The sequence below is a fragment of the Pleurodeles waltl genome, chromosome 3_2 (assembly GCF_031143425.1).
Source record: "Pleurodeles waltl isolate 20211129_DDA chromosome 3_2, aPleWal1.hap1.20221129, whole genome shotgun sequence".
NCBI classification, from domain to species: domain Eukaryota; kingdom Metazoa; phylum Chordata; class Amphibia; order Caudata; family Salamandridae; genus Pleurodeles; species Pleurodeles waltl.
Window position 1 is genome coordinate 13678108 of NC_090441.1, and position 13181 is coordinate 13691288.

The 13181-nt window shown below is 42.4% G+C and overlaps 1 protein-coding gene across 3 annotated transcripts in view; it reads right to left on the minus strand.

The window, feature by feature from the left end:
* DDX52 (DExD-box helicase 52) overlaps window positions 1–13181 on the minus strand; it is an 85056-nt gene that overhangs the window by 56424 nt on the left and 15451 nt on the right. For 2 of the 3 annotated variants that reach the window (XM_069226588.1, XM_069226590.1), the window contains exon 2: window positions 302–563. In XM_069226588.1, coding sequence (XP_069082689.1) covers window positions 302–563 — 262 coding nt within the window. Of the gene's footprint in view, window positions 1–301; window positions 564–7687; window positions 7708–13181 lie in introns of those variants that run through there. The other variant, XM_069226591.1, reaches the window with a different exon arrangement.

A 13181-nucleotide genomic window follows, 5' to 3' on the forward strand; every position in this document is an offset into this window, starting at 1 on the left:
TCCTGTTGCAATGCTGTTCTTAAAAAAATAAAATAAAAAATGACATGCAATGAAATGGACACCTACAAATAAACATGAAGCCAAATTATTATAAGTACAGTCAAGACCACAATTCTATTAGATGTAACTGTGATACAGTAACAGTGAAGCAAATCATGCCGATCAGATATGTGGACTGAAAATCATGTAATAAGGTATATTCTGCACCTAACTCCAGGTTCAAGCTGTCATTAGTTTCGTTTTGGTTCCCAAAAAAATAAGACCCGGGTAAAGGTCATATATAAAAGAGAATGGATTATACCTGCATGTTTTCCCTTTTTCTTTCTGGACTTTGCAAATTTCCATTCTTCTGCTTTCCTTTTTCTGGCCAATTCATTACTCAACGTCCCATTGTATTTCTCACCACCAAGCTCGGTGTGCTTCGGAGTAACTGTTCCTTTTTTCGTAGCTGTCTGAAAGCCATTTCCTCCCTTTTCTGGTGCCTGTTTTTGGCCTCTTCCGAAGAAGTCAAGTCCAGCCAAATCCTGTGCAGTATCCACTTCATTGCATGACGGTTTTACCACCTGCAATCAAACATTGTTATAACCTCAAATGACCAAAAATACCTTTACACACACCCACACACAGAGAAACGTAATAAATATAATTAAGCAAGAACTTTTACAGAGTACAATAGATTTTGAAGTAGAGAAGACAAAGAAAAACCTGCACAGAAAACTATAACAGAGCCTACGGTGGTTGCGTAGCACAAGTCTACTCTAACTTCTCAATTCGGGTGAACTGGGGAATACCAACCTAAGAACACACATGTGCTGAATTGCTGTATGAAGGAGCAAAGTGGCTGTGGAAAGGTAGATGAAGGATTTAACAGATCTTATCACTAAACGGACCTGAGCTTTAGTGCTCAGCTTTATCTACGGCCCGACTACAATTTCCTCTACTTTCACATGCAGCTACTACATAAACATCAAAGAATGACACAGCCATCTGATTTGCCATACACCAGATAAAAAGTATTTAACCTTCTAACAAGATATGATCTGAAATAAAGTACCAACTGTTAAAGACCTAAGTATTACAATATTAGACACCAATTAATTTACAGTAGCGCATTGTTTATAGCAAAGTCTTAAAATGGACCAATGACAGCTAGCTAAAAGGAGCTCTGCAAACAAGTCCAAAAATAAGCCAATGAAGTATACGTCAGTGTCAGGGGGGTGATAGAAAGTAAGAAATCAATAGACATAAGTTTTTGGGGGCATTTTACCTGCAGTTTGCTATGAAACATGAAGGCTTAACAGGACGGTAAATAGGGGAGAAAAAAGACATTACAATGACAGGGAAAGCAGCCTTCAGGATATTTATGGCACATAAGCTGGAAGCACTGTAGAGTGTGACTTATCAATACAGCTCTATTTAGGTTGCCAACCTCTACTCCGTCCAGCCGCTATTCACAAACAGTAACTGTGGGGTTGATAAAAACAGCTCTCCACTTCCAACCACTCACAGGACCCGACAGTGTTCATGACAATGTAACACTCAATGGTCTATGGATGCGGGTAACAGATTGGCCTGTCTAGCACCTGTGAAGTAGATAATGTGAGTTGGTTTAGATCTTTAGGAGCTCTGACACAACGTAATCACCCTTCAATATCTCAACTGAGCAACCGAGTTGTACGATTATCCTGCAATGGAAACTTCAGAAGACATTGCGGAAGACGTTTTGAAGATGATAGTATGAACATGTACTAACCCAAGATCAGGAAACTACAGGCTTCAAAGTGGCATATGAACTACATAAGAGTTGCATATAAACAAGATAGATGACATGAAAAGAACTTTTAAAACAAGGAGCAGAGTGTCCCTGAAATCATCCAAGAGGTAATGTCTACAGACAGTCAATCCCTATTGCCAACTTGCCAAGAAAGACTCTTACAAAAATGGTACTCTTTACAGAAGTCATGCCTTCATCCTACAGAGGTCTATACACTGAGTACCATTAAACTGTAGAAGAGTAACATTATTTACAGCACTTATTACACACTTTTTAAAGTGAGGAATTCTGCCTGTGATAAGAAAACACTATTTGTGACATAGTACCCCATTGGAGATGGGTTGTGCTTTGAACAAAGCTGACCTATACCTTACCTCAACCACTATGAGGAAGACTGATCCCTCATTTGCTGACATCTAGACCTATGACCTCTGAACTACAACCTATTAATAAATAAGTAGCGCATGAATGAAAGGTATTTCTCTATTATGAAAATCTGTTTAGTCATAATATTGTTTATAACCAAGTCAATGCTGTGTCATAACATTTCTGTATCTAATGTATACAATTAATGCCACTCTTTCACATATCCATTCTCACAAATGTTATGAGAATACAGATGCCGAACGTCATTCGCTTTTTACAGTGACTGAGCAGGAGAAAAGGCTAGGTTATTCTGCTGAGCAGAGAGGAACATTTTCATCTAGGGAATCAAACTAAAGGACATTTGCCTGATGTTAGCGGACACTCACAGGAAGGCCCAGCAAGGGCTGGTTTCAGCGTAAGACACATATGTAGGACTGAAACTACAATTCTGCCTGCGGGGCACTCTATGAGAGTTCCCAGTTAAGACATATGTGTAATACGCTACGAAACAATGCTTGGTTTTTTCATTTTGTTTTAGTCTATACTATGTGTCTTTGATAAGGTTATAACTAACATCGTAGTAATCATGCTGCATACATGTTGCACTATGTTAGTGCACAATTAGGACCGGTAAAAATAAGACTGTGTGTATTGACTAGTGGGCTGATGAAGCTGGGCCCACCTACAAATTCTCTGCCGGCACTCAGGCGACTGATTTTGTGTCTCCATATTGACCCTACCCATGTTATTGCCATCAAGATGTGTGATCTCTCCGCAGGATCAAAAGGCTGTAACTGCTGTCCTGGGGCCCAAGAGTGATCTAATGGATATGGTAAAATCGCAGCCACATTTCAGTTCCAGCCACCAAACACTGTGTCTGTGCAGCACTTGCACTATGACAAGAACACTCCAGCTCCTCCCAGCAGTGTTCTCAACTTAACTAGCACAAACAGATGCACTATTGATGTCCCTTTGCAGGGTAGCGCAGGATTTCCAAAGTAGGTCAAGCATGCCTTTAGAGTTCAAATGAAATCTAGTGAGGGCGAAGGGAGACAGACAAGGGCATTCCATCATTGCACACCTAGTCTGCTTGGACAAAGAAACTACAGGACAGTTGGTCAGCCAATGGTGTGAGAAGGAGCAGGACACAGGCAGAGATTGGCAAAAGGTGATGAGGGATAGACGAGAGAGAAAATGTGGGTACACTTGAAAGACTGGTGTTTGTGGAGAAAAGCAATCCTTTCCTCCATGGTTGGCAATCTAGCCACCCACATTTATGCGAAATGTGATGTGAAAAAAGTATTTTTAACTCCAAGAGAAGCAACACCTGCCTCTATATCATAAGGGAATAAGGTGGTCCCCAGAAAGACTTAACTGTTCCTTTTGCCAGGAAAAGCTTTTCATGTTTGTCAAGAATTCGCAAAATATTAGTGCATATCCACAAGTCTAGGAGATTGGAAACGTTCAGAAGGTTTTAGCTGAGAAACTTCAACAGTTTTATTTTTAGCTTAAAAGGCAATCTGCAAAAAACAAAAATACACATCGTTTACTGATCCAAGCTTAGTGAACGAGGATCATGAAGTTAGGACAAACAAACAATGTTTGAGTTATGTCCTAGTAGTAATGTAAAAGTGCAATTTATATCAATGCAGGAATAAAACTGCAATATTCTATGTTTTTTCTGTAAAGAGGAAGGAAAAGCAATGAAGAACATAGAGAGGCTGAAGCTGAAGTTTCATGATTTGATACTGTATATTGTAAGGCGGAGGAACACGTATGCAGAGGTATGGGAGAGTGCAAAGAGGCATGGTATGTACAAAGCATAATTTACAAGCTCTACAAGCACATACTTAAAACATAAATGGGGAAGATGAATTGAAATGTTGGATGGGAATGGACAGAGACAAGTACAAAGAAAAGCCCAGAGAAATATTTATTGGACAGACTGTATAGCTCTCGCCTTGGCAAGCACTGTGAAAAGGAGGATTTGTGCTGAAACGACAAATATATGTAGTCTAATGGGCGGGTAGAGTCACACAAAAAGAGCAAAATAATACAATAACCACAACTGACCACACTACAACAACCACACAACAATATAACACTAATCATATCAAAACAAAAATACCACATATTTGATCTACCACCCAACTATTACCATTATTTGTGAACTTCTACCACCCACTGATTTTCATTAAGCGTAATTGCCACTCTAAACTCAATTTTACAATAATGACTACTGTAAATGTTGGTGTATACACAACCAATACAAATGAGTATCAGTCTGCCAATAACCCAAACTCTCTACACCTAAATAATTTGGTGTCTACGATTTTCTAGGTGGGGGAAGTAAATTACTTTGAAGAAATAACCCTCACTCATTCTAGCAATGACATGCTCATCGTGGCTGCTTAAAGCCAGGATGGGCTCAACCATATTCAAGAGATATAGCAACCGCGGATGCTGGTGTGCTACCAGAGCATGCACACGCGCTTCAAAAATATTCATGTCCCATCTTCTTATAACGAAAACAGAAAGCAGCAAATGTAGATCCCAAATGTGATTTATTGCTAAGTAGAGCGAAAGGATAAAACAGTCAACACGTTTCAGTTGATCCCTTACAACCTTGTCATGAGTGATGTAATAGGCGAGTTCATAAGCAGTGCTTTGTGTGCGTGGGGGTGGGGTGGCAAGTTATGGTTAGCTCAGGTAACTATAACTGCTGAATTTCACTGGTCTTGTACAAGTGAAATGTGAGCCTAACTAATGTCCCTATAACCTTTGGTTTTTTTCAGTGAATTTCTAAGGTTTTTTTTTTTTTCCATTCTAATTCCCAACTATAACGTCCCTCTAATCATTGTTTTTTTCAGTGAATCTCTAAGGTTCTGTTTTTGTTGTTTTTTTCCTAACTATAACGTCCCAGTAACCTTTGGTTTTTTTAAGTGCATTTCTAAGGTTTTTTTTAACTTTATTTCCTAACTGTATCCTCTAACAGTAAGTGAGTAGGCGAGTGCATAAGTGTCTCAGTAGGTCTGTGAGAGTGCCTCAGTAGGTCTGTTAGTAGGTGTGTCAGTCTGTGAGTGCGTATGAGTGTCTCAGTGGATCAGTAAGTGTGTGAGTATCTGAGTAGGCACATGAGCCTCCAAGTAGGTCTGAGTAGGTATGTGAATCTCAGAGTGGGTCTGTGAGTGAGCGCATGGGTCTCTGAGCAGATGCGTCAGTGACTATGTGAGCGGGTGCGTCAGTGTCTCAGTGACTGAGTGAGTGCGTCAGTGTCTCAGTGGCTATGTGAGCGGGTGCGTCAGTGGTTATGTGAGCGGGTGCATCAGTGTCTCAGTGGCTATGTGAGCGGGTGCATGAGGATCTGAGTGGCTGCGTGAGGATCTGAGTGGGTCTGTGAGTAGATGCGTGAGGATCTGAGTGTGTGTGAGTAGATGTGTGAGGATCTGAGTGGGTGCTGAGTGGGTCTGTGAGTAGGTGCATAAGTGTGAATGGGTCTGAAAGTGAGTAATTCTCTGAGTGGGTCTGTGAGTGGGTGCATGAGTGTCTGAGTGCTTCTATGAGTGAATGATTTAGTGTATGAATGAATCTGCGAATGTTTTTTTATTTAATTTTCGACGTTATTCGTGAATTTGTTGCAGCGTTCCACAGGGGCGCACTGAGCATTGCAACATATTCGTAAAAAATAATAATTTTAAAAGGTCATAATTTCACCCTCCAAGACCCCTATATCACAGCCCTCGGGTCAGGGTACCTCCACCCTGACCCTTTATGCCACTTTTTAATGTTCAACCCCAGGGACTGTGTCCTGTTACCTAACATAACATTAAATGTTTTGGTCCCTCTGGGGGAAGGATATGAATTAACCTCCACAACAGTGGTTGTACCATAAAGAACTTTCTGTTACCTAAAATGGCAGCCAGAACATTCTGTTAGGTTGCGGCCAACCAATCAGAGCATTTCTGTTAGTGCGAGTGTTAGCGAATTTGCCGCAACAATCGTGAAAATGTTACTTAAGGATCAGCAGCCCTAGATATACTAATTTGGTTTTCGTTTAATTTCTCCCAAACTTATGAACGGATTTACAACAAATAACAAAAAGCATAATCTGCATACCGAAAGCTACCTTTCTGCCAAATTTGGTGTAATTTCATCGAGCGGTTCGGGCTGTAGTCATGTTCAAAGCTCCTATTGGTATTACTAGGGAAAACACATGTTTTTGAACCCCCCCCCCACACACACCTCGAAAAATCATAAAAATGTTCCTAGACCTGCAGGTCGAGCAACATGAATAATCTACTCCACCATAACTGTAATGTACTTGACCCAGAAAAGGTCTCAATTGTGTGATCCTAGGCAATTATTTTACTTTACAGTCACCGTTTTCTTCATTCTTACATATGAGCGTACCTTCAAATATGCGAGCTCAGAATTTCTTCTGTACAAAAAAACTTCTTTGTTTGATTACATGGACTAAACGTTTGCTCCATGTATAAAAAGAATCTATCTAGCCCACATTTAGGGGACACATGATCCATTACTTGCCTCTTAGTTTACTAAAAGCATTGCTACCATGGCAGGAGTGTTTCTAGGTTAATGTTTAAACACTCACTTTTAATAAATGTATTACTAAAACATGAATAGATAGAAGAGGGGTTTATCCAATGCCGCCCACCTTATTTTATGCCCCCAGCTCCTCTCGCAAGGCATCTGGACAAGGACCAAGGCCGGGGGTTCGAGGTGCTAACCCACAAACCTACAACATCTGGAATCACCTGCCAATGCTTCCTTCTGCTGCCCTCAGCCATCGAGTTAGGTTGCAGGACTAACACCCCCCCTCTGTACGGAAGCGGCCATGCTAGGTTGGTGCAGTTTGTACACAGGAAGGTGCCCAACAGTGCTTACAAGCAACTTCCACCAGAGCTGAATATCCACGCACAGCCTCTACTGCAACAAGAAGGTGCTCTCAATGAAGCAAATAAGGAATCTGAAGAGGCTTGCGAAGCATCCCGCCACCCACTGACCTAAAGTCGTACTTAACAAGCCATCCACAGACACAAAGTAGTATTAAATAAGGCTCCCAAAAGTGCTCCAAGCAGCGTGCTCTTGCCCCTCCCCCAGCGCTCAGTGTGAAACAATCACATGGGGAGGTGTGGTGCCGCTACCAGTGACAGGTTCCGTTCTAGGAGCTATGAGATCAGGCAGAATGAGGAGGGAGCCTTCAGATCCTACAAGGCGCAGAAAGAACAAGCTGGGTAATGTGGGATCCACCTACAAGTGAGGAATCTCCCAAGTTCGCTCAAGAATCTAGCCATCAGTGTTCCAACACCTAAATCTGCTAAGTTTTCTGTGTTGGGAACCGCCCTTATGATAACCTCAGATTGTTCCAACCCAACCTCAGCCCACGACCATATCCCGATCATGTCAATGAATGTTAGCACAATAGTTGGTACCCCTCATTTCTGTGTGGCAACCCTCCTGAGCTTCTTCAAAAAGCTGTCCGCTACATCCACCGCAACAGGAGCAGAGAGTAGCCTTCCAACTTACCACATTCTGATGCAGCAGGAAGAGTGACAGTCGCTGTTCAAAGTTGACGTGGCAGTACATCCGCCTCCGACCAGGATGATCTCTGTAGAAGCCTGGCAATGGAGGATGCTGTCATTCAACAGGAGCAACTTAGGGTAACAGCCAAAGAGTCAGCACAAATAACTGCTAATCAGCAGGCCAGCCAGCAGTCTACCTCTTGGGTTGCCACAATCATCCACAGCTCTCCATCAGCCACCCCATTTGATCTCCTGTCTGTCCACCTAGAATTTCCTGTTCCATCCAAGGAGCCCAGCCCACAAGAAGATCAAGGTTGCCAAACCGCAGACCACGTTATCCCAGTAAAGGTTATGCGGCCCGACTCAACGCTGGTGACACAAGCGGGCAGCATCACCAGCTCCTCTAGTGCCACTAGTATTCCCAGTCCACAAGCCTCCCAATGCGGTGGACTTCGATGGGGAATATATTACTCCTGCCTACTAAGCCACCCAATTTGGATGGTACAGGGGATCCCATCCAAAAATTTGGTGGCGCAGAACCAAATGACCAGTCCCTTCTGGAGTTGTCTTTCTTCCTCACAGAGCCTGCTCGGAGCACCAAACAGGAAGCTAAAACCAGTCCTGACATTATTTTGGCCTCCTCGTTCGCAATGTGCCTTCAACTGTTGCACACACTCCAGTCCACCTTCTTAGCTCTACATTATCATTCTGACAAACTTGATGTACAAGTTGATCTATTGAACTCTTTAGGTGTGTTTACGGCAGTAGACAACAAGCTGGACAATTTAAACAAATTAATTTTAAGAGCACAATCAACCACTAATTAGATAGGTTGTCTTCACTCCTGACATTTCTCAACACTGTTTTGGATAAAATTAAGTGGTTGCCCGGTATCCCTGGTAATTGCCCACAACTTATACATGTAGCCTAGAAGCAAACGCCGGTGGTGTTCGACAGCAAAACCACCACTGGGCATTTAAGTGTTGGGCCGGAACCTGTGGCTCAAGGGCCGGTGGGCAGCCCTGTGTCAACCGTCAATGTGGCCACCAGATTGGGATGTTCCACATTCCCTGCTGGAGAACAGTGGTGCTAATGATCTGCAGCAGCTTTGCCACTCCAGCAACACAACTGCCCAGTCAATAGACCTGATCACAAAGTTAGCAGTGGCACCAACTTCATCACCCCAAGCTGGAAGTCCTACCCCAACTGTCAAACTAGCCCATGGGAAACCTGTTACCGACGATCTTCAACCACCTCACCACTCAGCAAGAGGAAAAATAAAAGACTCTAGAAACAATGAAACAGGCGGTAACACCACCACTGCATCTCGTAAACTGTTTCCGCTGTTCACAAATAAACTCACAGGGCATGCCTGTTGTAATGGAGAGCAGAGTGTCACTCATCAATCCAATATCACAAATTAAAATGATGGACGGAGTGTTGAAACTTTTCAAACACTCAGTCACAGATCTGGGTTTAATCCATTGTTATTTTGCTTGCCACGTCTCCTCAGTTCGGACCCAGCTATATGCAACTCAGCCTTGACCCTGCTCTCAATGGGAGCAGTCCAGCCTGAACTGCCAAGAACTCTTGGTTCTGCAACTCAACAGTGTTGGTTACATAGTGCTTAATGGCCGGTTTCCACAAGACAAACCACTGTATCAAGTTTCCACAAGACAAACCACTGAATCAAGTTATGGGATGGTTCTCATTTGTCCAGAAACATTCTGACATCACAGGGATGTGTGCAAGTCCCCTTATTTCTCAATCTGTTTTTTTGAGGATCTTCCACAATTTCTTGATTCAGTTAATTGCTACTCCCCCTCCTCCCGAAGCTCGGAGAAGGTCAGATCAGCAACCTCCTTTATGCTGACAAACTTGCTCTATTCAGCCTCACAAGGGTAGGTTTACAGCGCTTGCTCAATCAGTTGCAGTCCCGAACCTAACCTGGAGGTTAATCTGAAGATGACAAAGGTAGTCACATTCGGTAGGAAAAAGCTGAGGCGCGGCTAGACATAGAACAGTATCATGGTCGAAGTGGACTAATCATACAAGAACCTGGGGGTATAAATCAACACCAAGGGTTCCTTCACAAGGCATCAGAAAGAAATTGCCACAAAGGCCATGGCCCTTTATGTGACTATCTAAAAACTTTCAAAATCATTACTAGGGCCAAGCCTCTTCACCATGCTGGTAGTCATGTGAGCAAAGATTTCTCCCACATTAACCTACGGTACCGAAATCCTTTTAGGCAAGGACAGGAGCTTACTGAACAAGCTCATCACAAGGATTTATAAATGTGTTCTGCGGCTGCTGAACTCTTCATCTACCACTCATATCAGGCTGGAACTTTGCCTTTTTGACTAACAAGCTGTGGGCGCTGGAGCCTTTCTTAATTTGCGCAATAGGTTTTTTGAGGGGGAGGGAAGACAGAGCTGGTTCTCTTAAGGCCCTGCTACGGACTGACATCAGCACCAGTGGGCCTGGTGGATCGCACTGCCAGTTCTTAAAGAACTGTGAGCAGGTTCTGAATGTGATTGATATTTGGAACATAAATCAAAAGTCAATTGGCACTTAAATGGAGTATTAAAAAAAATGTGTCAGTCTCTGGTCCTACCATTCAGACAGAGCTATATTAGCCAAACGCACGCATTCATGGGCAGTTATCAGCCCGCATCACCCTCCTCCCCATACCTCACTGACATATTCTAATCATCTGAAAATAAGATTTATGGTTCTCAGGCAGGATAAATGGCTATTTTTGAAGCATCTAGTTCGCTGGTGCCGTCTAATCGAGGGGATCAAATGCAGGGGCTGCAGCCGGAGTGACAAAATCCTTCAAGCATGTCCTGTGCCTTTGCCCGGCCCTCTTGGAAGAGCGTAAAACTAGACTCTTAGCCAAGTGGAACAGCCTGGGAGTATGATTCTGCTGACAGGGCATCATAGCCGCCCCTCAATCTGGACAACACCACCTTAAACATCTGGGCTCACTAAATTTGTCATTGTTGCATATAAAAGGTTTAAAGACCCAAGAGGCCCTCCGAGTGGCTCTGCAGTATCACCCATTATGCCTCCTAGGTAACCAGCCTCCGTGCAGCCCGTTACTCATGCTCTGTACCAGCACTTTCTCCATGGAGGCTATGCTGAAAACAGTCTGTTGTGTGCTCACTTACTGGATAAAGTTCTGAAGTGTGTCTTTATGACGGTGCTGGCTATATCCAGTTTGTTGCTTTTCGTGACTTTGGTGCTTAAAAATGTTAATGTCATTGATATTTATTCACAAATAGCTGCTATTCTTATGCACCTGCTCTTTACTAAAAGCGCAGGATCTAATTAACTGGTCAGCATTTGAAGGCAATTTTTGATCACTCTGCACTTACAGATCTACTATTTTACACATCCAAGTTTTTTTAAGTGTTTTTATGCATCTATTCTTTTTTTTTTTTTTTTATTACAATTTTCCAGCACTCTGCTTTCTTTTATAACCTCAAACAGTTTTTATTGGAATTGTACATGGTAAAGGTTTAAATTATCCATATACGATAAAGTTCACTAAAAGTGTTGCAAAAGTTAATATGGGAAAGTAAATCTGTTACAAAATAATGTGAGAAACTGGAACCACCAGACTTAAGTCCAGATATTTTTACAAGAGATTCCATAACTATGTTAGGTTGTAGAAGCTTAATGTTTTTTTAATTTATTTATTTTTATTTCAAATCAGGTATCAAACAATTCATTGCATTACATACGACCATTCCACTCAATGACTTAACATAAATATATAAAGGCAGAGAGAAAAAAAAGTATAAATCGAAAATGAGCTGAGAAACGTTTTACTGCGGCCACTACATTTCCCAGATACGCCTAAACTTTTTCAATGGTCTCATTCTTTGAACGTACTGCTCTTCCCATTGCTTAACTAGCATCATTTTGCAGGCCTGTGTCTTCAAGGTGGGAGCCACTGAGGACTTCTACTTTTGAAGTATTGGTGACTTAGCAACGAATGCCCCAATAAAGAAGTACTGCTGCTGTTGTAGAGTTAAATGCGGACTAGTACTGGGTATCCCCAGCAACCCCCCTACAGGTCTAGCATGATGTGGATTTTGAGTCTTTTCCAATTGAAGAAAAACATTTTTGTTCAAAAGGAAACTAATGCGGGGCAGAAAAACACAACTTGAGGCCAGTCTCCTACAGCGTGTCTATACCTAAAGCATGCCTCTGCTGAAGACACGTAGATTCCAGATAGGCAATACTGGGTACAGTATATAGCCCATTTGGAAATGAAAGCTATTTTTTTTTGCAAATTAGCTCCTTGGACGGCCTTATGTGCAATAAGGTTGTACCGGCCCCCAAGAGGCCAAGTCAATCTTGTCTCAATTTGTGAAATTGATGGTAACGCTGCATCAGCGGTGACTCTTGGAGGCAAAGATACAGAACCCAATATAAATTCTCCAATCCCGGGAGTTTGCTCACGAAATGGGCTTTACTTTTATTTTCCTTTGCTGGATGACTGACTGATTTGATCGCACATGTGGTTGGTAATTTGAAAATACAAATGAAATAATATGGGTGATTTTCCTGAATTGCCTGAAAATATTTGACCCCATGATTTTATATGCCCAGCTAAGAGGAAATGATTCAGTCTAGAAAAGCCAGTCCTTTCCCACTTCTGGATGATACTCTGATTGAGAGACAATCTGATCACACTGCACTCTCTTAGTAACATGGAGGGGTGTAACTGGGGGAATTAATATTAGTCCTTGAGCTGGCTGAAATTACTACATACGATGTGTGGTAGCTTATATTGAGAGTATTTAGGGAGCCTCGGAATTTTCAAGAAGGGGGTGAGCTGCACACCCACTTCGAGCATGCATAGTAAATTGAAGCAATTCACTGCGCTAGTTTGACAAGAGGTGCGATTCAGAGTATCTAGAAAAGCTGCTTGGTGATACTTCCACAAATGTGGAAGTGCGACCCCTCCATCCTCTGTGGGAAGCTGGATTGTAGATAATTTATTAAGCGCCTTTTTTAAGTGCCCGTCATAGGAAGTAGCGTACGATTTGTTCAATTCCCCTCCCCCCCAAAAAACAATTGCCAAACTTTGATCACAACATTAGAGAATAAGGTGAACAAGGGAGGCACCGATATTTTGACAAGAGCCATGCGGCCTATGATTGTTAGAGGTAGGTTATGCCAGTTGGTTAGTATCTGTTGGACCAATTCCGTTCTGCAGGGATATCCCCAAACATTTTGCCTTCCTACTCTTGTTTTTCTGTCCCTCTTTTTATTGGCATTAGCACTCTGGGCATTTTACCACTGCTGATCATTGCTAAAATCCCTGTGCTCTCTCCTTTAAACTTTGTATGATTGGCTTACACCTGTTTGGCACATTTCATTTACCTATAAGGCCCTTGTAGAGTGGTATCCCGTAGACACATGGCCCGTAAATTAAATGCTACTAGAGGGCCTGCAGTGCAGCTTGCGCCACCCACAGAAGT